Source organism: Schistocerca serialis, chromosome 2 (assembly GCF_023864345.2).
Source record: "Schistocerca serialis cubense isolate TAMUIC-IGC-003099 chromosome 2, iqSchSeri2.2, whole genome shotgun sequence".
Classification (NCBI taxonomy): Eukaryota; Metazoa; Arthropoda; class Insecta; order Orthoptera; family Acrididae; genus Schistocerca; species Schistocerca serialis.
This window is the reverse complement of record NC_064639.1, coordinates 1110615411-1110641984: the sequence shown is the minus strand read 5'-3', so window position 1 is coordinate 1110641984 and position 26574 is coordinate 1110615411. Positions and strand designations below refer to the sequence as shown.

The following is a 26574-nucleotide window of genomic DNA, read 5'->3' as shown; positions in this document are numbered from 1 at the left end:
ACCACGTGTTCAACTGTGGTACCCTCACCCTAAAAGCGGGCCAGGAGGCGCGCGTTGCCACCGCTTACGGCGCGATGGTGCCGAGACCTCTATGGGTCTTCGACGTCCATGGCATGTGGCGTGGATTCAAATTCTGCAGCGTGCGGTACCAGAGTAAGAGTTTGGGATGGGGAGTGGCATAGGGATGGATTAGGATGTTGTGGAGGATGGGTGGGCGACAGAATACCACTTTAGGAGTGGTGAGAAGATTTCTGATAGGATGTCCCTCATTTCAGGGCATGATAATAGGTAATCAAAGCTGGAGAAGGATGTGGTTCAGTTGCTCCAATGAATGGTGAAGAGTTGGTGAAGGGAGTGGTTGGTATCTTTGGCATGGAAGGTTAGATTGTGGGCAATTGGTTGGAGGTGTTGGTCAATGAAGGCCAAAATTCTTTCAGTAGGGACACGGTCACTAGCCAGAATTGTTGAGGTTTGTGAACTTTGGGGAGCATTTAGAAGGTGGGTGTATGGCGCATCATAGGAGTGATTCAGGGAGGAGGTTGTGGCAGGGCCTAAAGCTTTAAGCAGGGATTGTAGGTTGTACTGGACTTCTAGATGGGATCACTCCAGCAGAGTTCATGGTTGGAGGAGTCAAACAATTGGTGGAGGCCTTCTGTCAGGTAGACACTGTGATTCATAACAACAGTGATGAGACATTTGTCAGCTTCCAGGATGATCAGGTTAGGATTTGTTTTGAGGTTGTGTTTGGCTATTATTTCTTCTGCTGAAAAGTTGGTGTTCTGTGGAAGGATGGTTGGGCTACATTAGAGGTAAGGAATTCCTGGAAGGTAACCAGAGAGTGGTTAGGTGGGGGGGAATCATGGTTGGATGGTGTTATGAACTAGGAAAGACAGGGTTCAGTGTTGGAATTAGGTTGGTTTTGGTTGGAGGGATTGGTGGCAAAGAAGTTCTTTCTTTCAGGGATTGGGAGAAGAAGAGTGGTCTTTGACAAGTCCAGCATGGTTGAATTTGGGTGTAGGTTTAAAGATGAGGCTTTTGGACAGGACTGAGACTGCTGTGGAGCTCACGGTTTCAGTGGACAGGTTAACAGTGATATAGGAATTGTTTGGTTCTGGATTTGATGGAGTCTTGGCAGGGCATTTTGGGGAATGTGGCAGTGAAAAGCTTGGCTAGGCAGGGTTTAAGTGCTATGAGCGGTGGACGAGAAGGAACAGTATGTGTAGGATATGAGTTAAATAGTTGTGGCCCAGAACAGGAGTAGTAGGTCAGCAGGTTGGATAACCTGTGGAGATGGTTCAGAATGGTTCAAATGGCTCTGAGCACTATGGGACTTAACATCTGAGGTCATCAGTCCCCTAGAACTTAGAACTACTAAAACCTAACTAACCTAAGGACATCACACATATCCACGCCTGAGGCATAATTCGAAGCTGCGACCATAGAGGTCGGGCGGTTCCAGACTGAAGTGCCCAGAACCACTCGGCCACACTGGCCGGCTGTGGAGATGGTGTCTGGAATGCTCCTGCAAGTGCTGGAGAGCAAGTGATGCAATTTCATAGATGTAATGTCTAAGCAGGGATTGCACAGTAGTAGTATCTTGTAGAGGGAGTGGAGGTGGTTCTGGGATGCCTGTGCCATTAAGATGTGTTTTTGCAGTACCAGGGTTGTGAGGTCCAGGGACTGGCAGATTCTGGAAAGGTGAAGTCACTGTGAAAGGATATTGGGATCCAGAGAAAGAAATTTTTATGGTTAGGCTGTTTGGGGTGATTCCATGGTTTAGGTAGCATTTGAGAGATAGAATGTGGGATTGGGTTTTAGTCAGGGAAAGGGATACTTTTCTAGACTAATGCAGAAAGATGGAGCAGGGGTCAGTTGTGGTAGAAATGGTGTAAAGGAAGCGGGAATGATGAGGAAATGGGAAAAACAAATGTTGGTGATTGTGAGAGGAGCTGGATAAGAGAAAAGATGTATAAAAATACATAAAGACACACGGAAACGTGCATCGATATGCAAAAATAAGCACAGGTACGTAAAAATACGCAAAAATGCTGAAACTGCATTAAACACTGTAAAAATATGCACGAATATGGTAAGAATGTACAGAAACGTGGTAATAAAGGAACGGATGAGGTATGGTAATGTGTGTGTGTGTGTGATGGGTTAGACTGAGGGCAGGTGTGGAAAATAAAATGCTCAAGTATTTCAGGATTAGAGATGAAGTGGGATAAATAGGAATAAATATAATAATAACCTCAGAGGAAAGAATCTGGGGCATCAGATGCTGCATCAACAATCCACGCAGTAAAGAAGCCTATATTATGAGTGTGGCTTGGAAGTGGAGGTGGTTTGGAAAGTGGTAAATGAACACAGGAAAGAAAAAGGAAGAATGGACACTCAGAAGAGTAATGCCAAAGAGAAGAGTAACAAAAGGAAATGTCAATGGCTTGTAGGATGGTAGAAAAACCATTCAGCAAAATTAAACTCCAGGAAGGAATCTCAACAACATAGGGAAAGATAAAGAGATACTTATGGTAAAGAAAACGCGTTAAGTTGCAGATAAGCAGAATTACAAGAACTTACACATAGCCTTCGGCCACAGTCTTCATCAGCAAAAGAGAAAGAGAGATACGCACACCAATTATACACAAAAGCAAGCATAGCGCATGCAGACTTGACTGCCAACTCTGACATCTCAGGAGAGAATGCAGCTGTCATGTGGGATGGAAGCAGCAATCTGGAGGGGCAGGGAAGAGGAAGGGGTAGTACAAATGTGTGATGTTTTCCTTTGTTACTATTATCTATAACATTACTCCTCTCAATGTCTGTTCCTTCTCTTCTTACCTGGGTTTATTCACTGTCTTCCAAACCACATCTACTTCCGAGCCACATTGTATCAAAGAGCGTCCACACACTATCCAGGCTCCGTGACTGGTCAGATTGTTGATGCAGTATCTGATGCTCCAGATTCTTTCCTCTATTAGTTATATTTATTCTTGCTGATTCCACTTCATCCCTCATCCTGAAGTCCTTTAGCGTTTCATTTTACACAACTGCCTGTGCAACGCAACCTTGTGATCCTCGACCTAATACATTCCCCCTCCTCCTCTCATCTCTTATCGTAACACACACACGTGCTCCCACACCTCATCCATTCCTTTTCTCCCATGTTTCTGTACATTTTTAACGTATCTGTGCGTATTTTTACATGTTTTCAAGTTATTTTGCATATTTCTACATATCTGTGCATATTTTTGCGTATCAGTGTTTGTTTCCATGTGTCTTTACATTTTTTTTACGTGTATTTTCTCTTATCCACCTCCTCCTACAACCAGTAACAGCTATTTCACCCATTTCCATATCATTCTCGTTTCCTTTACATCTTTACTGGCACAATCGAGCTTTACTCTATCTGTACCAGTTCAGAAAGGTATCCCTTTCTCTGGCTAAAACTCAGAATCACATACTATTCCTCAAATGCTACCTAAACCATGGAATCACCCCAAACAGCCTAATCACAAAAATTTCTTTCTCTGGATCCCATACCTCCATTCACAGTTACTTCACCTTTCCAGATTCTGCCAGTCCCTGGCCCTCACAATCCTGTTACTGCAAAAACACATCTTCATGGCACAGACATCCCAGAACCACCCACCTCTGCTCCCTCTGCAAGACACTACTACTGTGCAATCCCTGCTCCATACATCACATCTCTGAAATTGTATCACTTTCTCTCCAGCACTTGCAGGAGCGTTCCAGACACCACCTCCATAAGTTATCAAACCTCCTGACATATTGTTACCACCTCGGCCCACCATTATCCAACCCATTTCCCTCCTCGTACACTGCTCATAGCCCCTAAACCCTGCCTAGCCGACCTTTTCATCTTCCCAGAAATCCCTGCCAACATTCCACCAAATCCAGAAACAAAACATTCCTATGATGCTATAGTTAACCTGTCCACCAAAACCTTGAACTCCATGGAAGTTGAAGTCCTATCCAAAAGCTTCACCTTTGGCTCTACACTCAAATTTAACCATGCTGGACTTGTCAAAGACTACTCTCATACTCCTGATCCTTGCAATGGAAGAACTTCTTTGCCACCAATTCCTCCAACCAAAACCAACCTAATTCCAACTGTGTCTCTCAGTTCATACCATCGTCCAACCATGATACCATGATTTTCGCCCCTCCCACCAACTTTTCAGCAGAAGAAAGAACAGCCAAACACAACCTCAAAAAAAAATCCAAACTTAACCATCCTAACAGCTGACAGATGTCTCATCACTGTTGCTATGAAGTGCAGTGACTACCTGACAGAAGGCCTCCACCAATTGTTTGACTCCTCTACCCATTAACTCTGCCAGAGTCATACCTCCCAGAAGGCCAACACTACCTACAACCCCAGCTTAAAGTCTTAAGCTCTTCCCAGAACCTCCTCCCTGAATCTATTTCTCTCTGCAGCCCTATGATACTCCACACACCGACCTTTCACATGCTCTCCAAAATCCACATACCCAACTATTTTTTATGAATCATTGTAGCTGGTTATTATGCTCCTACTGAAAGAATTTTGGCCCTCATTGACCAACACCTCCAACCAGTTGCCTGTAATCTAGTCTCCGCGTCAAAGATATCAACCACTTCCTTCACCAACTTCTCACAATCTGCACCCCTTAACCTCCTGGATCTCTACTCATCACTGTTGATGCCACCTCCCAATAAACCAGTACACCTCATGCCTATTGTCTTAACTCTATTTAACACTACTTTCCCCCTTGTACTTCAGGCTACAAACCCACTACCTCATTCCTCATACATCTTAATAATTTTAGCCTAACCCACAATTACTTCTCCTTTGAAGAGGAAGTATATAAACAAATGTGCAGCACAGCCACGGGCACCCTCATGGCACTGTCCTATGCTAATCTGTTTACAGGCCATCTAGAGGAGACCTTCCTAGCCTCCCAAAACACCAAACCCCCTAGTCTGGTTCAGGTTTATTGATGATATCTTCAGGATATAGATTAAAGGTCGAAACACCCTATCTTCATCCTTCATGACTGCAGCACCTTCTCTTCCATCTGCTTCATCTGGTCCTCCTCAACCCAATGTGCTACCTTCCTAGTCATTGACCTCATCTGTGATGGCTCCATCTGCACATCTGCCCACATTAAACCCACCAACCACCAACAGTGCCTGCATTATGACAGCTGTCATCCCATTCACACTGAAAAAGTCCCTGCCACACAGCCTGGCCATCTAGGGATGGTGTATCTGCAGTGTCAAGAATTCCCTTGCTAAGTATGCTGAGGGTCTCACCAAGGCCTTCACACACGTGCACTATCCACTGGGCCTAGCAATCAAACAGATCCCCCATACCATTTCCCCTCACACCCCCAATCCTTGCACCATCCCCAAGAGCCAGCCACAAAGGAGTGTCACCCCAGAGTGGAACAACTGAACCACATTCCTTCACCAGAGTTTTGATTACCTATGTTAATGCTCTGAAATGAGTGACATGCTACCCTAGATCCTTCTCACCCTCCTAAAGTAGTGTTCCATCATCCATCCAACCTCCACAACATCCTAGTCCATCCCTATGCCACTACCAATCCCATCCCCTTGCCATAAGGATCATCTGTCTCTGGAAGACCCCAGTGCAAACCTGCCCAATCCAACCACCAACCACTTCTTATACCAGTCCTATCACAGGTCTGTCCTACCCACCCATCAGTGGCTGGGCCACCTGTGAAAGCAGCCATGTCATTTACTAGCTCTGCAATCACTGCACATCTGTTCGTATTGGTGTGACTACCAACCACTGTCCACCATGATGAGCAGCCACCTCCAAACTGTGGCCAAGAGCAAAGTAGACCACCCTGTGGCACAATATGCAGCTGAGCATAACATTCTTCATTTCAATGGCTAATTCACTATCCAAGCCACCTGGACCCTCCCCTCCAGCCCCAGCTTTTCCAAATTGCACAGATGGGAGTTACCCTTACAATACATTCTCTGGTCCCAGAAATATCCTAGCCTCAACCTATGGCAACATATTGCCCCTTAGTCTCTACCCCACAGTTTTCACCCTCTCTGTCATATCATCTCCTCCACATTCTCAACTCTCACCCACTTTATTTGCTGCCCTTTGCCAACTCACCCACACATCTTTCCCTGCTCCTCTTCTTCCTCACTCCTTTTTTCCCCTGCTCCTGATCCACACCCTCCTGACACTGTGTCTGTTGGCATTCTAGTCCCTGCACACTCCACCAGACAGCGTTCCTCTCTCCCCCACCCATATACTACTATCCCTTCCCCTCCCCCACCCCCTCCACATTGCTGCTTCTATTCCACATGACAGCTGCATTCTGGCCCAAGCTGCCAGAGTTGACAGTCACATATGCGCAATGTGTGCTTGCTTGTGTGTACGAATGGTGGGTGTCTCTCTGTTTCTCCTTTGCTGATGAAGGCTGTGGCTTAAAGCTGTGTATAAGTGTCTGTTAATTGTGCTTGTCTGCAACTTAACATGCCTTTTTTATGTTAGTAGCAATCTATCTTTTGCTACATTGTTGATATTCCTACCTTGTGTTTCAATTGTTTGAATGTTGTTTCAGTTACTGCAAACTTATAAAAGGAACATTAGTCAGTGTGCAGGAGGTCATGAAACGAGTAAAATGTGTGTCCAAAAGTGTACCACAGATGAATTAGCACAAATTACTAGTAGTACAATGTGCTGGGTTTTATCTGTATTTCACATTCAGGAGATCATTCTGTAATTTAGTGACTGTTTTTGATGATTAATTGGGCAGTAAACTGTATGAACTGAGTCAAATAATGATCATTTACTGTGAGAATTAGGTCAAGCTGAACTGTTTTACCTCCAGCTTATACTAACCGTGCACATCATTTTCATTTTGATGTAATTGTCTACTTGGAAGGACAGTGTAACTGGCAAACATGTTAATGATTTCTTGCACATGTTACTTGTTGTGACTCAATATGTCTATGTTCGGTCACTACACTTGAACAATAATATAATGGGACACCAGTTGAGTGTAGTATGTGGCTAACCATTTATTTGTCCATAAATAATGAAACTCAATCTGGCCATAGACTGTAGATTATTTGACATGAAAAGTGCAGTTAAAGTGTTTGGACTGTAACTTTGTGTGGACCATATCAATTAAAATAGTCTACTTTCAACAACCACTTTTCAGTCAGATTTGACAGAGGTGCAGCTACCAAGGGCAGATTATCACAGGTAAATAAGGTCATGTTACAGGCACAAGCAGTGGACAGATAGGGCACAGAATCAGTTATGGTGAATAGTACAGTGACAGGGTTTACAGCAGCAAACGAAGTTTAAGTATAAATCACAAATAGTAGATGAAGAGGCAGAGAAAATATATGAAGTTCTTTAATGAGTAATTCAGTATGTACTGGGACATGAAAAGCTAATAATCACACGTAATTTGAATGTTGCAACTGTGGAAGGAATAGGAGAAGGAGATTAGTGTTTAACGTCCAATTGACAACAAGGTCATTAGAGACAGAGCACAAGCTTTGATTAGGGAAGGATGGGGAAGGAACTCAGCTGTGCCCTTTCAAAGGAACCATCCCAGCATTTGCCTGAAGCAGTTTAGGGAAATCATGGAAAACCTAAAGTAGGACATCCAGATATGGGTTTGGATACTAGCTGTCGCGGTGCCACCTGCTTTTTTTTCTTCATTTGTCATTTGTTGTCCTCGGTGTCAATGTACTGCATTGCTACACTGGCTGAAAAAATGGATTGTGGATTCCGACACTGGCTATTGCAAATTATATAGCCGACAGGTGCACAGTTGTGTTACACAGTACTTTTATTTCACTGCTCACAACCATCCAATAATACACCATTATATGGCCAGTGTACTATCGTTTAACTTGCCATAAGCCTCATTAATAGGTTGCAGGCGAAACTCCAAATACTGCTACAATAGTTTCCTGTTGTACATCTACAAGCAGTAAAACCTAACCAAAAAGTCCACAGTTCTTGAAGAATAAGCAGGTACATATGGAGCAGACATTGTCACTGTTTTTGCACATGGCCTAATTGTTTAACACTTCTTCCACAGTTAATTTGAAGCACTGTTGTTGTTCTAACCAGCACAGGTTACTTGTCTGAAACTCAGCCGTGGACTGACTGTCTCGTGACCAAAAATAGGGCCCTCATAGATCATCACAATAATAGGTGCTGAAACTACACAACAAAGTTAAATTTACAGAAATTACAATTAAAACTTAACTCACTCAATTGATTGAATGCATTGAAAAATTGCATCTTCTTAATAGTTTCTTCTGCTATGAGATTTAGTCCGAATTATTTGTTTAAATGGTGAAATTAACAGAAATCGTTATGCAAACAATACTTTTGACAAAACTGTTAATTACTTTGGAATTAATGAAGGGCTGGTTTTGCTAACATGTTTTCAAATATAGTCAAATAGATACTTTAAGATTATTAGTATTTCAACTTCCAAATGTTTACAATCATTACAGAATTTATATTTGTTTATAGGTCAACAATAAAATTTAAGTCATGAAACAATCACTAATTTCACCATATAACAAATGATACTAACTAGGAACAATCAGAATAAATTAGAAAATCAATTACATACATAAAACTAAGCACAAAATTAGATCTGGTATTATTTACTTTAAAACTGAGGGCCAATCTTTCTCTTTTATGGAAATGCAGATTATATTCACGTATGTTAATGATAATTAGTTAAAAGTAACAAAACAAATTTAAGGAGTCAGATGGCAAAACAAGAGAGGAATTAAATTATCCCAGCTTGCTTCATCACATCGTCCTTATAAACGCGAGTGAAGTGTGCTAACCTCTGTGCCACCTCACTCAGTGGACAGAGTAGAAAACAAGAGTTACAAAAGAATGAAGTCTTGGCAGTGGGAATGAGAGGGAGGAAGACTATTGAACTCTGCAATAAATTTCAGCTGGTAATAGTGAATGTATTGTGCAAAAATCACCAGAGGACAAGGTATTCTTGGAAAAACACTGGAAATATGGGAACATAACAACTGGATTACATCACGGTCAGAAAGAGATTCTGAAATAAGATATTGGACTATAAAGCATACCCGTGAGCACATAGACTCTCAGATCACAATTTTGTAATATGTTGCTGTTGTGGTCTTCAGTCCTGAGACTGGTTTGATGCAGCTCTCCATGCTACTCTATCCTGTGCAAGCTTCTTCATCTCCCAGTACCTACTGCAGCATACATCCTTCTGAATCTGTTTAGTGTATTCATCTCTTGGTCTCCCTCTATGATTTTTACCCTCCACGCTGCCCTCCAATACTGAATTTGTGATCCCCTGATGCCTCAGAACATGTCCTACCAACCGGTCCCTTCTTCTTGTCAAGTTGTGGCACAAACTCCTCTTCTCCCCAATTCTATTCAATACCTCCTCATTAGTTATGTGATCTACCCATCTAATCTTCAGCATTCTTCTGTAGCACCACATTTCGAAAGCTTCTATTCTCTTCTTGTCCAAATAATTTATCGTCCAAGTTTCACTTCCATACATGGCAACACTCCATACAAATACTTTCAGAAACGACTTCCTAACACTTAAATCAATACTCAATGTTAACAAATTTCTCTTCTTCAGAAATGCTTTCCTTGCCATTGCCAGTCTACATTTGATATCCTCTCTACATTGACCATCATCAGTTATTTTGCTCCCCAAATAACAAAACTCATTTACTACTTTAAATGTCTCATTTCCTAATCTAATTCCCTCAGCATCACCCGACTTAATTTGACTACATTCCATTATCCTCGTTTTGCTTTTGTTGATGTTCATCTTATACCCTCCTTTCAAGACATGGTCCATTCCGTTCAACTGCTCTTCCAAGTCCTTTGCTGTCTCTGACAGAATTACAATATCATCGGCGAACCTCAAAGTTCTCATTTCTTCTCCATGGATTTTAATACCTACTCCAAACTTTTCTTTTGTTTCCTTTATTGCTTGCTCAATATACAGATTGAATAACATCGGGGATATGCTACAACACTGTCTCACTCCCTTCCCAACCATTGCTTCCCTTTCATACCCCTCGACTCTTATAACTGCCATCTGCTTTCTGTACAAATTGTAAATAGCTTTTCGCTCCCTGTATTTTACACCTGCCACCTTTAGAATTTGAAAGAGAGTATTCCAGTCAACATTGTCAAAAGCTTTCTCCAAGTCTACAAATGCTAGAAACGTAGGTTTGCCTTTCCTTAATCTTTCTTCTAAGATAAGTCGTAGGGTCAGTATTGCCCCACGTGTTCCAGCGGAATCCAAACTGATCTTCCCCGAGGTTGGCTTCCATCAGTTTTTCCATTCGTCTGTAAAGAATTCGCGTTAGTATTTTGCAGCTGTGACTTATTAAACTGATAGTTCGGTAATTTTCACATCTGTCAACACCTGCTTTCTATGGGATTGGAATTATTATATTCTTCTTGAAGTCTGAGGGTATTTCACCTGTCTCATACATTTTGCTCACCAGATGGTAGAGTTTTGTCAGGACTAGCTCTCCCAAGGCTGTCAGTATTCTAATGGAATGTTGTCTACTCCAGGGGCCTTGTTTCGACTCAGGTCTTTCAGTGCTCTGTCCAACTCTTCATGCAGTATCATATCTTCCATTTCATCTTCACCTACATTCTCTTCCATTTCCATAATATTATCCTCAAGTATATTGCCCTTGTATAGACCCTCTATATACTCCTTCCACCTTTCTGCTTTCCCTTCTTTGCTTAGAACTGGGTTTCCATCTGAGCTCTTGATATTCATGCAAGTGGTTCTCCTTTCTCCAAAGGTCTCTTTAATTTTCCTGTATGCAGTCTCTATCTTACCCCTAGTGAGATAAGCCTCTACGCCCTTACATTTGTCCTCTAGCCAACTCTGCTTAGCCATTTTGCACTTCCTGTCTATATCATTTTTGAAACGTTTGTATTCCATTTTGCCTGCTTCACATACTGCATTTTTATATTTTCTCCTTTCATCAATTAAATTCAATATTTAATTTGTTACCAAAGGATTTCTACTAGCCCTCATCTTTTTACCTATTTGATTCTCTGCTGCCTTCACTATTTCATCCCTCAAAGTTACCCATTCTTCTTCTACTGTACTTCGTTCCCCCATTCCTGTCAATTGTTCCCTTATGCTCTCCCTGAAACTCTGTACAACCTCTGGTTCTTTCAGTTTATCCAGGTCCCGTCTCCTTAAATTCCCACCTTTGTGCAGTTCCTTCAGTTTTAATCTACAGTTCATAACCAATAAATTGTGGTCAGAGTCCACATCCACCCCTGTAAATGTTTTACAATTTAAAACCTGGTTCCTAAATCTCTGTCTTACCATTATGTAATCTATCTGAAACCTGTCAGTATCTCCAGGATTCTTCCAGGTATACAACCTTCTTTCATGATTCTTGAACCAAGTGTTAGCTATGATTAAGTTGTGCTCTGTGCAAAAAGTCTATCAGGCGGCTTCCTCTTTCATTTCTTAGCCCTAATCCATATTCACCTACTACGTTTCCTTCTCTCCCTTTTCCTACTACCGAATTCCAGTCACCCATGGCTATTAAATTTTCGTCTCCCTTCACTATCTGAATATTTTCTTTTATTTCATCATACATTTCATCAATTTCTTCGTCATCTGCAGAGCTAGTTGGCATATAAACTTGTACTACTGTAGTAGGCGTGGGCTTCGTATCAATCTTGGCCACAATAATGCGTTCACTATGCTGTTTGTAGTAGCTTACCCGTACTCCTATTTTTTTATTCATTATTAAACCTACTCCTGCATTACCCCTATTTGATTTTGTATTTATAACCCTGTAATCACCTGACCAAAAGTCTTGTTCCTCCTGCCACCGAACTTCACTAATTCCCACTATATCTAACTTTAACCTATCCATTTCCCTTTTTAAATTTTCTAACCTACCTGCCCAATTAAGGGATCTGACATTCCACGCTCCGATCCGTAGAATGCCAGTTTTCTTTTTCCTGATAACAACGTCCCCCTGAGTAGTCCCCGCCCGGAGATCCGAATGGGGAACTATTTTACCTCCGGAATATTTTACCCAAGAGGACGCCATCATCATTTAATCACACAGTAAAGCTGCATGCCCTCGGGAAAAATTACGGCTGTAGTTTCCCCTTGCTTTCAGCTGTTCGCAGTACCAGAACAGCAAGGCTATTTTGGTTAGTGTTACAAGGCCAGATCAGTCAATCATCCAGACTGTTGCCCCTGCAACTACTGAAAAGGCTGCTGCCCCTCTTCAGGAACCACACGTTTGTCTGGCCTCTTAACAGATACCCCTCCATTGTGGTTGCACCTACAGTACGGCTATCTGTATCGTTGAGGCATGAAAGCCTCCCCACCAACGCCAAGGTCCGTGGTTCATGGGGGGGGAGGGGTGAATTTTATAATAATGGAGAGTAAAATGAAGTTGAAGATAATCAACCAAAAGAATTAATGGAGAAGAAGCAGGATGCTGAAATAAAAGTGATGGTGAGGTGCATTTGTAATTCTCTAAGGTTGTAGACACTATGACAATGAACATCACAATAAGTAGTTCAGTTGAAGAGGAATATACAGGTCTTAAAAAGAGCAATTACTGAAGTTTGACAGACAAATATAGATACAAGGAAAGTAACTGTGAATAAACTGTGGGTAAAAGAAGAAACAAATCAATTGATTGATGAAAGAAGGATGTACAAAAATGTTCAGGGAAAGACAGAAAGATAATAATACAAGTCATTTAGGGATTAAGTAAACAAAAAGTTCAGGGAAGCCAAAGCAAAATAGTTGCAGGAAAAATACAAGGACATAAAAAAGGTTATTGAAAGGATTGATTCCATATATAGAAAAGTCAAAACAACCTTTGGTGAAATTGAAAGCAAAGATGTCAACATTAACCATGCAAGAGTAATTCCAGTGTAAAACACGGGAAAGGCAGGAACAGTCTACTAATACAGAGATAGAAGAAGAAAATGGGAGGTAATATGGAAGATTAGCAGATCCAGTATTAGAGTCTGAACATAACTGAGCTTTGGAAGACTTTCGATAAAATAAGGCTGAAGGCATAGATTACAATCTTTTGGATTATTTAAATTCATTGGAGGAAGTTATGACCAAATGTCTCTTTGATTGGTTTATCATATAATCCTAAAGAGAGCAAGAACAGATGAAAGCAACAACTATCATACAATCAGCTTAACAGCTCATGCATCCAAGTTGCTGACATGAATAATATACAGAAGAATGGAAAAGAAAATGAAGGTTAAATTAAATGATGATCAATTTGGATTTAGGAAAGGTAAAGGCTCTTGTGAGGCAGTTCTGACACTGCATTTGATAATGGAAGCAATACTTAAGAAAATTCAAGATACATTCACAGGGTTTGTGAACATAGAAAAAACATTCAACAAGTAAAATGGTGAAAGATGGTCCAAATTCTCACAAAAATAAAGTGACAGTTACAGAAAAAGACTTGTAATATACAATATGTATGAGAACCAGAAGGAAAAATATGACTGAAAGACCAAGAATGAAGTGCTTGAATGAGAAATTGTATGACAGAGCAATGCCAGACTTTCACCACTGTACCGAAGAAGCACTGACTGAAATAAAATAAAGGGTCAGGAGTGGGATTAAAATACGGTACATGGTGAAAGGATATCTATAATATGATTTGCTGATGACATTGTTATCATTAGTGAAAGTGAAGAAGAATTGCAGAGTCTGTTCAATGAAATGAATAGCCTAAGAAGCACCCACTATGGATTGATGGTAAACTGAAGAAAGATGAAAAGAAAAAATGTAAGGAATAAATTTTTGTGAATGTGTGTTTGGAGCACAGAATTTTATGTGAGTGAGTAATGGTGTGTAGCTAACCCAGAAAAGAATAGAATCTAAGTGTATGAGATGTGATGTTATAGAAGGATGTTGAAAATGTGATGGGCTGATAAGGAATGAAGAGGTTCTCCACATAATTGGCAAAGAAAGAAATTATGGAAAACACTGACTAGGAAAAGAAACAGGATGATGGTACATGTGTTAATATATCAAGGCATACTTAAGGCAGCTGTAGAGGGTAAAAACTGTAGTGGAACACAGATATCGGTATGTAGGCAAGAAATAATTGAGGACATTTGGCGCAAGAGCTACTCCTAGATGAAAAGATTGGCGCAGGAGAGGAATTCATGGCAGATTGCATCAAATTTTTCAGAAGAATGATGACCCCCAAAAAGTTATAATAGATCAGCATAGCAAGCTTTAGATACAGAATTCTTATTAGTTTTGAACAGTTAATTAAAAATAGCTCTAATTTTGTCTGATTCATAACAGTGATATGGAAATAAATCCCAAGCTAAATGCCGTGTACAAAAACTGCAAGGACATCAAATAAAACCTGGTGAAATATTCATCCAGCATATAAAATACTTGTCATAGCAAGTTGTAATACACCTTTTATTCATTAAAATGTTTGCATGTGCATGGGAGAAACTGTCTCTACAATTTTCCAGGTAATCCCAATTGAAGTGACATATTACAACATATCATAGGAATCAATACAAGAGTGTAATTTTGTAATGTATATTCTGAGTAAAAGTACATATGGAAGAGTATTCTGGGCCAGTCGAGAACATTTTTCCATACATTTGACATAGCATTTACCCCCCCCCCCCCCCCCTTCTTCACCCCATCATCATCACCTCACTCACTCCCTCCCTCATACATTATTTACCATTCCTTAGGATCTCAGTAAGACCTTTCAAAGTAAATTTAAAGATAGTGAGCTTGGAAATGGATTGTGTTTGCTAGAAATTGTGGTACGCCCTGTGTATGAACTTTGGACTTTGGCACTTTCTTGGCACCTCAAGTCGCCACATGAGTCACTTGAACCTTAAACCAGCACTAGGAATGTTGTAAGTTGGCACACTATGCAGACTTTTGCCTCTAGCCGACCCTGTAATAGTAGTTTAATATATTTTCTTATTCCATTTTGAAATTATAGCTGCCACTTTTTTGTGCTGCAATCTTTTCATGAAATTACAAAAATTAGTCCAGAAAAGTAAAACTTTTCCAAATGTCATTTACCTAGGAACAAGTATTCTATTCCAGTTTAAAAGTGTTGCAATCAAGAAAATATTGTCAATAACATACTTAATAGTTTATGTGTTACATTATTACTCCTCTACAAATCCATAAATAATAAGTGAAATCAAATTAAAAAGTAGTATCACATACAACCAGTTTCAAGAATAAAAACTTTACAATAGAAGTTATTGGCAGCTAAAACAATTTTCTATTTACAGGACAGGGAAAATTGCTAAGACACTAAAGAAATTCTGTTCATTTGCAAACATCATGAGTTCCATGATAGAAGACCTTCCATTTCAATGATGACTGATAAAGTATGGCTTAAATGTTAACACAAAATATAACTAGTTTTTAAAATATACTGAATTTTACCTACCACAGAATTCTGTAACTGAAGAATTAACAATATCCTCCACAAAGCTTTCATATATTAAACAGTACTTAAATATGTAGAGCTTGTAGCAATTACAAATTCTGGTAAAAACACAAATCATGACTCACAACAACAAAAACGTTAGAAAATGGCAGAAACTTCTTCTAGAGGTTTCTAGTGTACATTCCCCGGATGTGATTCTAAAACTGGGCAGTTGATTGAAACATCAACCAGGAAGCACCATGTGTTCCTATGTACACTATTCTCCAGGTACAACACTCTCCCCTACAATAAATGCATTTTTGTGATTTTGACAACAAAAGATTGATAGCTATACAGGAGATGCAGACATACTAATTGTGACCATATGCCATATGCACTGTACAAGTAAGACCTCTCATGGCCAGATGTGTGGTCCATCAGTCACTTCTGATGTGGTGGTGGTGGTGTGTTGGGGCTTTTGGGCGCTCAACATCGAGGTCATCAGCGCCCTGACACACATTTAAAAGAAACAAATGTGGACAGACCTAAGAAAACTAAAGCACACACTCAGACAAAGCAGGAAAAGAAGGAAAATGCTACTTCTGAAAGAGTTTGAAAATATCCATGTGCCAGGTCTAGAAACTTACAAAATTTATTTGTGCGTTTAGAGACTTAGATTAAATTTCCTGTGGACTTCAACTCTGAATTGTAGGATGATGTTAGTAAATTTTTGCATGAGTTCATGGATTTGTGAAGTTTTTTGCAGTACATTAACAGATTTTTTTGTATTATCTCATGCAACACCACAGGTGGTCGGGACTATAAACATATTAACTATAGTTGATGTGATGTGATGTGACGGGTGTGTGGCAATCATTGGACACACTGCCAACAAACTTTAAAGTCTGTAACACATTTTACTTAGCCCATTCACTACATACATTATAAGGTTACATCTTGTGCAAGAGGAAAGACACACTAGTTGTGAATCTCATAAAATAGCATTATTACAATCATCATTACTCAAAAAGAAATGAGATTTATCAAATTATGTACAGCATGCACATACCTCTTCAATGAACTGATTAAGAAGCCCTGAATTGCTGAAACTTTCATAAAAATCTCCATGACCAGGGGGGTACCACCTATAAAACAGGACAGATAAGCAATTTTATACTGAGCATCACATGAAGGATCACATTTAATTGTATCACTTACGCTTCCTTGTTACTTTTGATATCACAGTCTGCTGCAACTGGAAGGAATGAGCTTTCATTTGTTCGAGGGTAACAGCTCTGATTAAAGCAATGTATTTGCACATTCAAACCTTTGTACTTTTCTATCATTTTTTGAGTTTCACTTTCAGTGTTAAAGGAGTTCATTAACACCAATGGAACATTTGTGCCATATGTTGAATTCAGGTACTGTAAAATTAATTAGGAATAAATATGAGTGACATTCACTACACTGTTAGTAGTGGTACTGTATAATGCAGCATGTATATTTGAATATAAAATTATAGATGCTTCAAATAATAAACCCATTTCAAGAAGATTAACTTAAGGAAAGAGTGAAGTAGCCTATCATCTACATAGTGGATGACAACATAAATGTAATTCACAGTTATGTTGACAAGGGAAATAAAAATCTCTCTTATTTATTTACTGATTTTTAATTATCATCAATTCCCTTACTAAGCACATCTGTCAGAAACTATGAATTCAAGAAAATGCTAATATTTTTATGTCTGGTCCTAATCACTAGTTGTATGACACATCAGCCTTGAAAATCAGTCTGCCTTCAAAAATCATGATACAACACAGTGAAACACATAAATTGCATAAAATGTCCAAAACATAAAAAGAATAAAGAAAGTTTTAAAAATGAGCTGTCAATTGCATCAAATCAGCCATCCTGATGATGTTTATGGCCTACCCCAGGAAGATCCAGCCGCTATCAAAATGTAAACCCGTCACTGCACTGAACATATCAGCACAAGGCAAATCACTGTATGTGTTTCCAACGATCTAGTGAAAATAAATAAACATGCAAGACCCAGGGACATAAAAACACCTTTCTGTATCAATAACAATATCCTTCTCTCCCATTTAAATGCATAATCTCTTAGAGGTAAAATCAGTGCACTACAATAGCAGATTGATAAAATTAACAGCACTGTTTCATGTATCAATGAACACTAGGTAAAAGACTCTAAAATAGACTTTTGTGTTCCTCTTGGCTACATACTAGTTACTATCTATTGCAGAAGCAGCATTTCACATGGTGGTGCCTCAATCTACATTAAGAGTAACCTTGATTTACATTACTCAGTCACAGACCTTAGCAGACTGTGCCTTGAATGCACTTTTGAAGTAGCTGGTATGGTAATGCACATGAAAAATTGTAACTGTCTCAGTTTATTGAGCTCCAAGATCTGATGAGATTGTATTTATACAAAAGTTAATACTTTAATATTGCAACTGTCCAAATATAAATATCATGAAATTATGATTTTAGGTGACATTAACAAAGATATAAGGCCAAAGTAAAAAAAATATGATTCACATGGTTCATTCTCTAAACTGTTATTACTGTCTCAATGAAAAACCAACTAGACTGAATCCATGTCTTGATAACATAGTTAGTAATGTACCACAGAATATGATGTTATAGAATTAGGAATATTAGATTACAGGGGATTGGGGGGGGGGGGGGGGGGGCAGGGGGCTATGGTTCAAAATAGAACTTCAGCTCTCAATATTGCACAAAGACAAGCAACGTATAGAATTTCTAATGTATAAATATGACAAACCAGTTAAAGAAAATGGATTACTCTCATGTAATGGGTAACAATAAAACCATTTATAAACACTTTTCCATTTTCCTGGCAGAGATTAAGTGCATAGTAGAAAAGACATGCCCCACTGTAATCAAAAGATATACTAATATTACACATAAGCAGCATCATACCAATGAGTGCTACAAGCCACTACTTAACAAACTTCAGATACTACTACTCATTCTGAAAGATAAGTCTCATAAGACTGGTAGAGACAAGAAGAAGTACATAAATATGAGAAAACTCTACAAACCCAAAATTTAAAATGCTGTGTACACTGCAAATGGTGACTTTATTTCAGATTATAGAAATAAATATAAAATTGCATGAAATGTCATTAAAAGTATAATTAGTATCAATAATGAAAACAGTTCCAATCTGAATGCAATACTCCAAATGAAACTTTTGTATGATGTTTATCTGGAAACTAAGGTTAGAAGGCATGTAGCTTTAGTATGGAATGTCCGTGGGGGAAGTTGGCACCATTGCCATGTAGCAGGAAGCCAGGGGAAGGAACGAGCTTTCCCAACAATCAGTAGCTCATTGATTAGTGTTGTGGGGTCTGTTAGAAATGAGCATTCTCATTCCAGCTTCTGCCAAGTATGAAGTGCATGCTGTAATTTGCTACCTAAATGATAAGGACATGAACACCACTGCAATTCATCACAAAATTGTTTCAGTTTTTAGAGAGGACATAATGTCAAGGAAGCATGAGATGAAATGAGTACCGAATTGCAATTTTGGAACGACCTAAATTCACGATGAAGACAGAAGCAGAAGGCTCTGTTGTGACTGATGATGTGGTGCAGAAAATTGAAGAACATCTTCTCTCTGGTCGAGCTGCATGCAGTTTGTCCAAACATTTCATGAAATGTTGTTCATGAAATTGTAATTGATCAATTAAATTATCGCAAGTTGTGTGCGCAGTGGGTACCCAGGATGCTTAACAAAGTACACAAAATGAACAGAGTCAGTGCCAATTGTGAATTTCTTGACTGTTTTGAGACTGAATGCGAGGCTTTTCTCAACTATATAATGACAGGAGATGAAATTGGGGCTATCATCATACTCCAGGGAGCAAACAACAATCAATGCAGTGGCATCATACTCATTCTCCGTCAGCCAAATAATTCAAAACTCAGCAAACAGTGAGGAAAATCATGATGTCAGTGTTTTGGGAAAGAAAAGTGGTTTTGCTTGTTGATATTTTGGAAAGAGGTAAACAAATAAATGCTGTAACATACCGTGAGACCATGGAGAAACTTTGCAGAGCCATACAAAACAAACATCACAGGATGCTGACAAAGGGAGTCTGTCTCCTTCAAGACAATGCACGTCCACACACTGCTTGTGCAACAGAAGAGTTGTTGAGTACTACTAAAAGCTTGTTCTCAACAGATAAGTAAGATTCTCAGCCACCTGTGTAATAGCTCTCTGGAACAACGCATTTTCCCTGATAGACTGAAATATGCTATTGTTATACCTTTGCATAAAAAGGGGGATAGATCTGATGTCAACAATTACCGTCCAATCTCCCTTCTAACAGCTTTATCCAAAATTTTTGAGAAAGTAATGTATTCAAGAGTAGCTTCACATATCTGTAAAAATGAAGTACTAACAAAATGTCAGTTTGATTTCCAGAAAGGTTTTTCAACAGAAAATGCCATATATGCTTTCACCAGTCAAATTTTGAATGATCTGAATAACCGAACACCACCCATTGGGATTTTTTGTGATCTCTCAAAGGCTTTTGATTGTGTAAATCATGAAATTCTGCTAGACAAGCTCAAGTATTGTGGCATGAGTGGGACAGTGCACAAATGGTTTAATTCGTACCTAACTGGAAGAGTGCAGAAAGTTGAAATAAGTAGTTCTCGTAACATGCAAAGATCAGCACATTCCTCAAACTGGGGAACTATCAAGAATGGGGTTCCACAAGGGTCAGTCTTGGGTCCTTTGTTGTTCTTATTATATATTAATGACTTGCCATTCTTTATTCATGAAGAGGCAAAGTTAGTTCTCTTCGCTGATGATACAAGTATAGTAATCACACCTGAGAAACAAGAACTAACTCATGAAATTGTCAATACTGTCTTTCAGAAAATTACTAAGTGGTTCCTTGTAAACGGACTCTCACTGAATTTTGATAAGACACAGTACATACAGTTCCGTACAGTGAATGGTATGACGCCATTAATAAATATAGACCTTAATCAGAAGCATATAGCTAAGGTAGAATATTCCAAATTTTTAGGTATGTCCATTGATGAGAGATTAAATTGGAAGAAACACATTGATGATCTGCTGAAACGTTTGAGTTCAGCTACTTATGCAATAAGGGTCATTGCAAATTTTGGTGATAAACATCTTAGTAAATTAGCTTACTACGCCTATTTTCACTCATTGCTTTCATATGGCATCATATTTTGGGGTAATTCATCACTGAGGAATAAAGTATTTATTGCACAAAAGCGTGTAATCAGAATAATAGCTGGAGTCCACCCAAGATCATCCTGCAGACATTTATTTAAGGATCTAGGGATATTCACAGTAGCTTCTCAGTATATATACTCTCTTATGAAATTTGTTATTAACAACCAAACCCAATTCAAAAGTAATAGCAGTGTGCATAACTACAATACTAGGAGAAAGGACGATCTTCACTATTCAAGATTAAATGTAACTTTGGCACAGAAAGGGGTGAATTATACTGGCACTTAAGTCTTTGGTCACTTACCAAATAGTATCAAATGTCTGACAGATAACCAACAAGTATTTAAGAAGAAATTAAAAGAATTTCTGAATGACAACTCTTTCTACTCCATAGAGGAATTTTTAGATATAAATTAAGAAAAAAAAAACAAAAATATTTAAAAAAAACGCACACAAAAAAATAAAGTTGTTATATTAACTTAAGTATGTTGTTAAATTAACCTAATTATGTCATGTATTGGAAAATTTGACTCGTTCCACATCATTACGAAATATCGTATTCATGATCCATGGAACTAGTATTAATCTAATCTAATCTAATCTTTGGTAAGGATGTTTTAAGCCACCCCTCTCACAGTCCTGATCTCACACCTAGTGAATATCATCTGTTTACTACACTGAAGGAACATCTTCATGGAAAACACTTTCTGATGATGATAAGGTGAAAATCGAAGTGAATAACTGGTTGAAAAAGGTGGTGGGAGACATCTATGACACAAGAATCGAAAAACCTGTCCCACAGATGACAAAATGGATTGGGGTAAATGGTGATTATGTGGACAAATAGTGCAAGATCTGTACTATAATGCATGTACATTTTGTTACAATAAAGTCATTATTTGTACTTCAAAAAATTATTGTAACCTTACTTTATGGATCAGCGTCATAGATAGTGCTACCATCACAACTCCATTTAATAATTGTGCTGTAGATGCAGAAGCCCTACTCACTCCCACAAAACAGACAAGAAGTGAGAAAATTTACTTGAATCCCAATTGTTTTAAATGATATCAGCAAATCAATAAACAAGCTAAGCAATAATAAATCAGAAGATTCTTTTTACGTTCAGTAATTTCATCACAAAGTATATAGCAAAGGAAATCAAAATGCCACTTCTCTCACCGTCAAAGTACTAGATGAAGAAATTCTCCAGAACATCTTAAGCTCACAGTTATATTGCCTAATCATGAAGAAAGGTGAGAAAAGCCTCCCAAATAACTACAGGCTCATTTCAATAGTACCAGTCACATCCAAAAGAGAATAGAAAACTGTATGCATAAATGGATATACAGCTATTTTGAAAAGAATAAAATTTGAAATGAACAGCAGTTTGGATCCAGGTCTTGCCAATCAACTGTAAAAGCAAATGAAGCTTTGGTGAACAATATTTATGTAGCGTACAAAGAAAGGCTAAGTCCTGAACATTTATTGATGTAAGCAAACCATCTGACTCAGTGCCATATGAGTCATAAAAAGTTAGAATATTAAGGCATTGAAAATGTTTCACTCAGTTTATCCAAATCTTATTTAAGTTACAGGTTACAGCCTATTTATGTAAATAAGCAGAGAAAAGTAATACTTCCAATAAAAACAGAAATATCCCAAGAATTTCTTCTTGGACATTCCTGTTCACTGTCTGTGTTAATGACTTTTCAAATTTTATATCATGTAACAATATACTATATGCTGATGATGTGGCACTGACAATCATAGGGGAGAATTTACAGGGTTTACTAGGTAACAACAGAGAAACAATGCAAATGACTAGTCATTGGTGTCAGGACAATCAGCTGTGCATAAACCAGACAGAAAGAGAGGATATAATTTTTAATCTCAAGGTAACTAAAAATAAAACAGTGAAATTACTTGAAGTGATCATAGACGGAAAACTGTCTTGAGAAGAATGCACCAATTATTCATACAGCAAACTGTAATTTCAATGAGTCACAGAATTGACCAACTCATACAAATGCCTGGGTGTAATACTTTGTAGCGATAGAAGTGGAATGATCACATAGACACAGTGGTTGGTAAAGCAGGTGGTAGACTTCATTTGTTGGTAGAGTACTGGGGAAGTGCAATCAGTCTACAAATGAGACTGTTTACAAATGACTCATGTGGCTAGTTCTAGAATATTACTCAAGTATGCGGGATTTTTACAAAATAGGACTAACAGAGGATGCTGAACATTTACAGAAAAGGGCAACACAAATAGTCACAGTTAGTTTGATCTGTGGGAGAGTGTTGCAGAGATAGAAGAAATTAAACTGGAAGACTCTTGAAGACAGATGTAAACTATCCCGATAAAGTCTGTACAAAGTTTAAAAAACTAGGTTTAAATGTTGACTCTAGAAATATACTAAAACCCCCTACATATCGCTCACAGTGTTCGTGTGAATGAAATTAGAATAATTAATGCATGCACAGAGGCATTCAGACAATCATTCTTTCCACACACCATATGTGAATGGAATGGAATGAAACCCTGATAACTGGTACAATGGGGCATACACTCTTCCATGCACTTCATGGTGGTTTGCAGAGTATAGGTCCAGATGTAGATGTACATTTATATTGTATAAATTAAGAATTCAAGTACCTGGGATGCATATTGACTAATAAAAGTGAAGTGCCAAAAGAAGTACACCAACAAATAATAAACACCAATCACATGTTCTTTAGTTTGAACAGTTTATTCAAGTCACATCTAATGTCACAGAAGAATAATATTCAGCTGTACACAATACTAGTACAGCTATTACTTTTATATAGCAGTGAATCCTGGATGACTTTAGGAAGCACCTGAAGAAGCAATCTGTGCCTTCAAGAGGAAAGCACTTGTAAAGATCTATGGACATGACTACGACAACATTGAAGGTAAAATGGCAACAAGAACAAAAGAAGACCTGTAGCATTGCTTTGGAAAGCCACACAATGGCGAAATACTGATGCAGAAGAGGCTACAGTGCTTTGACCACATCTTTTGGGCTGGCGGATTCCTCCCTAACTGAGTCCTCCATTCTCAACCCGCTCGTAAACACCCAGTGGGACATCCAAAGATGTGATACAAGATCAATTACTAACAATTTTTAAACATGTGAAGCTGACAACAGTGTAAGATGAAGCTAGAGCCTGGCTATGATGGATTATCATCTGCAGTAAACATCTCTACCTCTGTGACTGGCTGACTTCTGTTTTTGTTGTGTATATAACAACAGATTCCTTTACTATTTTTTATAGTGTGCGTCTTTTGTATTTTCTTTCTGTAGTGTGACTTTTTATTTTGTTTTTCTGCTGTATGCCTTAAGTGCCCATTAATGCAATAATTGATAATGAGAATAAGACACCTAGATGAGGTATGGCAGAATTGAAGCTGTGGGGATGGGTTGTGAGTCGTGCTTGGGTAGCTCAGTTGGTAGAGCACTTGCCTGCGAAAGGTAAGGGTCCCACATTCAAGTCTCAGTCTGGCACACAGTTTTAATCTGCCAGGAGGTTTCATATCAGTGCACATTCCGCTGCAGAGTGGAAATATCATTCTGGAAACATCCTCCAGGCTGTGGCTAAGCCATGTCTCCGCAATATCCTCTCTTACAGGAGTGCTAGTTCTGCAAGATTCACAGAAGAACTTCTGTGAAGTTTGGAAAGTAGGAGATGAGGTACTGGCAGAACTGAAGCTGTGGGGATGAGTCATGAGTCATGCTTGGGTAGCTCAGTTGGTAGATCACTTGCCTGTGAAAGGCAAAGGTCCCAAGTTTGAGTCTCGGTCTGACACAAAGTTTTAATCTACCAGGAAGTTTCATGTTCCAAGAGATTGGGCAACTATCTCAGAAATTATGCTCACAGGGAAGCTCATTTCTTATCAATAAATCTATTCACTTTCATTCATGATTTTAAAGATATGCATTCCTACCAAAAGTAAAGTACGTAAGGAAGTTAAGTGTTTCGTGTCCAGGTCATTAATGAAGGAGCAGGAGTTGAACTGTATAAGGATGGAGAAGAAAATTGGCTATATTCTTTTCAAAAAAACACATCCCTGGTATTTGCATTAAGCAATTTACAGAAAGCATGGAAAATCTAAATGTGGATAGCTGGATTTAGATTTCAACCTCAGTCCTTAATTCCAAAGTTATAACCATTGCTCCACCAAGATTTCTGTTAAACAGATCTCATTAGAATTTGCACATAACCATTGTTAAAGTGGTCACATCTTTGATTTGCCTGATAAGTGTTTTATTGATATACTAGAGCAAATAAAACAGAAGCTATTCACACCTATAAACAGTAGTTTAAAAATGTTCATATCTGTCAGTGTTTGTTCAACTTTAGTCATAATGCTTGAAAAACTGCATATTATCTGTCTTCATAGCACAACCTTTGGAAATATGACATTTAACTTGAAGTGCTTGACAGATTTCCCAATGAATCCTCAATGAGCATAAATATTTGGCTATTAACATGTGGGAACACTACCCACCCCCCCCCCCCCCCCAAAGAAAATTAAATGGCTGATAAAAGTGAGTAAAGGCAATCTATTTTGCAGTCATGCAAGAACAAGCACCACAAGAACAATCTGATCACTACTGACACATGGGAAGAAATGAACAAAGCTGAACTAAGATAAATGGAAAAACTTTTTGTTTTTAGTTTTCTGATTGACTGTCACCACACAGCCCCCTCCCCCTCCCCCAACCTCCACCCCCACCCACCCATGACAGAGTCAAGCTCCAGGTATAAAGAGGTATTTGTATTGTACCATTCTGTCAGAACTGGTATGAATTGGCTACTGTTCCTGTAAAATCCATGCAGCGTCTCACTGTGGTGAAAGCTGTTCAGGTGATGGCAAAGTCTCCGCATCACTCATTTCTTCCAGTGTAGGTGTTGGTTGATAGCCCTAGTGTTGATCCACATTAGAGCGCGCACGGAGGCTTTCAGACAGTCGTTCTTCCCGCGAACCATACGCGACTGGAACAGGAAAGGGAGGTAATGACAGTGGCACGTAAAGTGCCCTCCGCCACACACCGTTGGGTGGCTTGCGGAGTATCGATGTAGATGTAGATGTAGATGTAATGTCCCTTGGTAACAGATAGGCAGGCTTAACCCACTAAAGACATTATAGAAGGTTTACCGGTCTGTATTCATTATGTACCAAGACTGGATATGAGCAAGAGTATGGGGTTTTCAAAGGCATCCATTCATAACATTAGAAGGGACTGGGTGTGTACATCTTTATGGATGAAAATAATCACGTTCACATGATGAGACGCCAGTGAAAGGAGGAATTTAGAGGTGCAATGCTTTACTTTTTGAAAGAAAAATGACAGCTCATATTGAGGACGTTCTTGCTGTTGAGTAAAAAACTCCAGTGAAAGTCAGAGAGTTTTGCCATAAAAAAATTGCACAGCTGAGACCACATTGTCTGGTTTGAGGGCCAAGCATTGGCCCAAAAGCACTAGAGGTAGAGCTGAAATCCACAAAGTACTGCTACATATTAATGAAGATTTCAGTGTATGATGTCACCATTCACTCATCCTGTTACTGGCCAGATGGTAGCTGGTAATGTGATGGTGTTTGAAATAACAGAGGTCAGCAAGTTCATGAAACAAAACTGATTCAAACTGCCTATTTTGATCACTAGTGATGATGATGTTGTTGTTGTTGTTGTTGTTGTTGTTGTTGTGGTCTTCAGTCCTGAGACTGGTTTGATGCAGCTCTCCATGCTACTCTATCCT

The 26574-nt window shown here is 39.0% G+C and overlaps 1 protein-coding gene across 1 annotated transcript in view; it reads right to left on the bottom strand.

The window, feature by feature from the left end:
- LOC126456649 (UTP--glucose-1-phosphate uridylyltransferase-like) overlaps window positions 1–26574 on the bottom strand; it is a 254398-nt gene that overhangs the window by 120707 nt on the left and 107117 nt on the right. Inside the window, exons 4-5 of the mRNA XM_050092392.1 lie at window positions 16732–16937; window positions 16583–16658 (exon numbers count right to left, since the gene is read on the bottom strand). Coding sequence (XP_049948349.1) covers window positions 16583–16658; window positions 16732–16937 — 282 coding nt within the window. The remainder of the gene's footprint in view (window positions 1–16582; window positions 16659–16731; window positions 16938–26574) is intronic.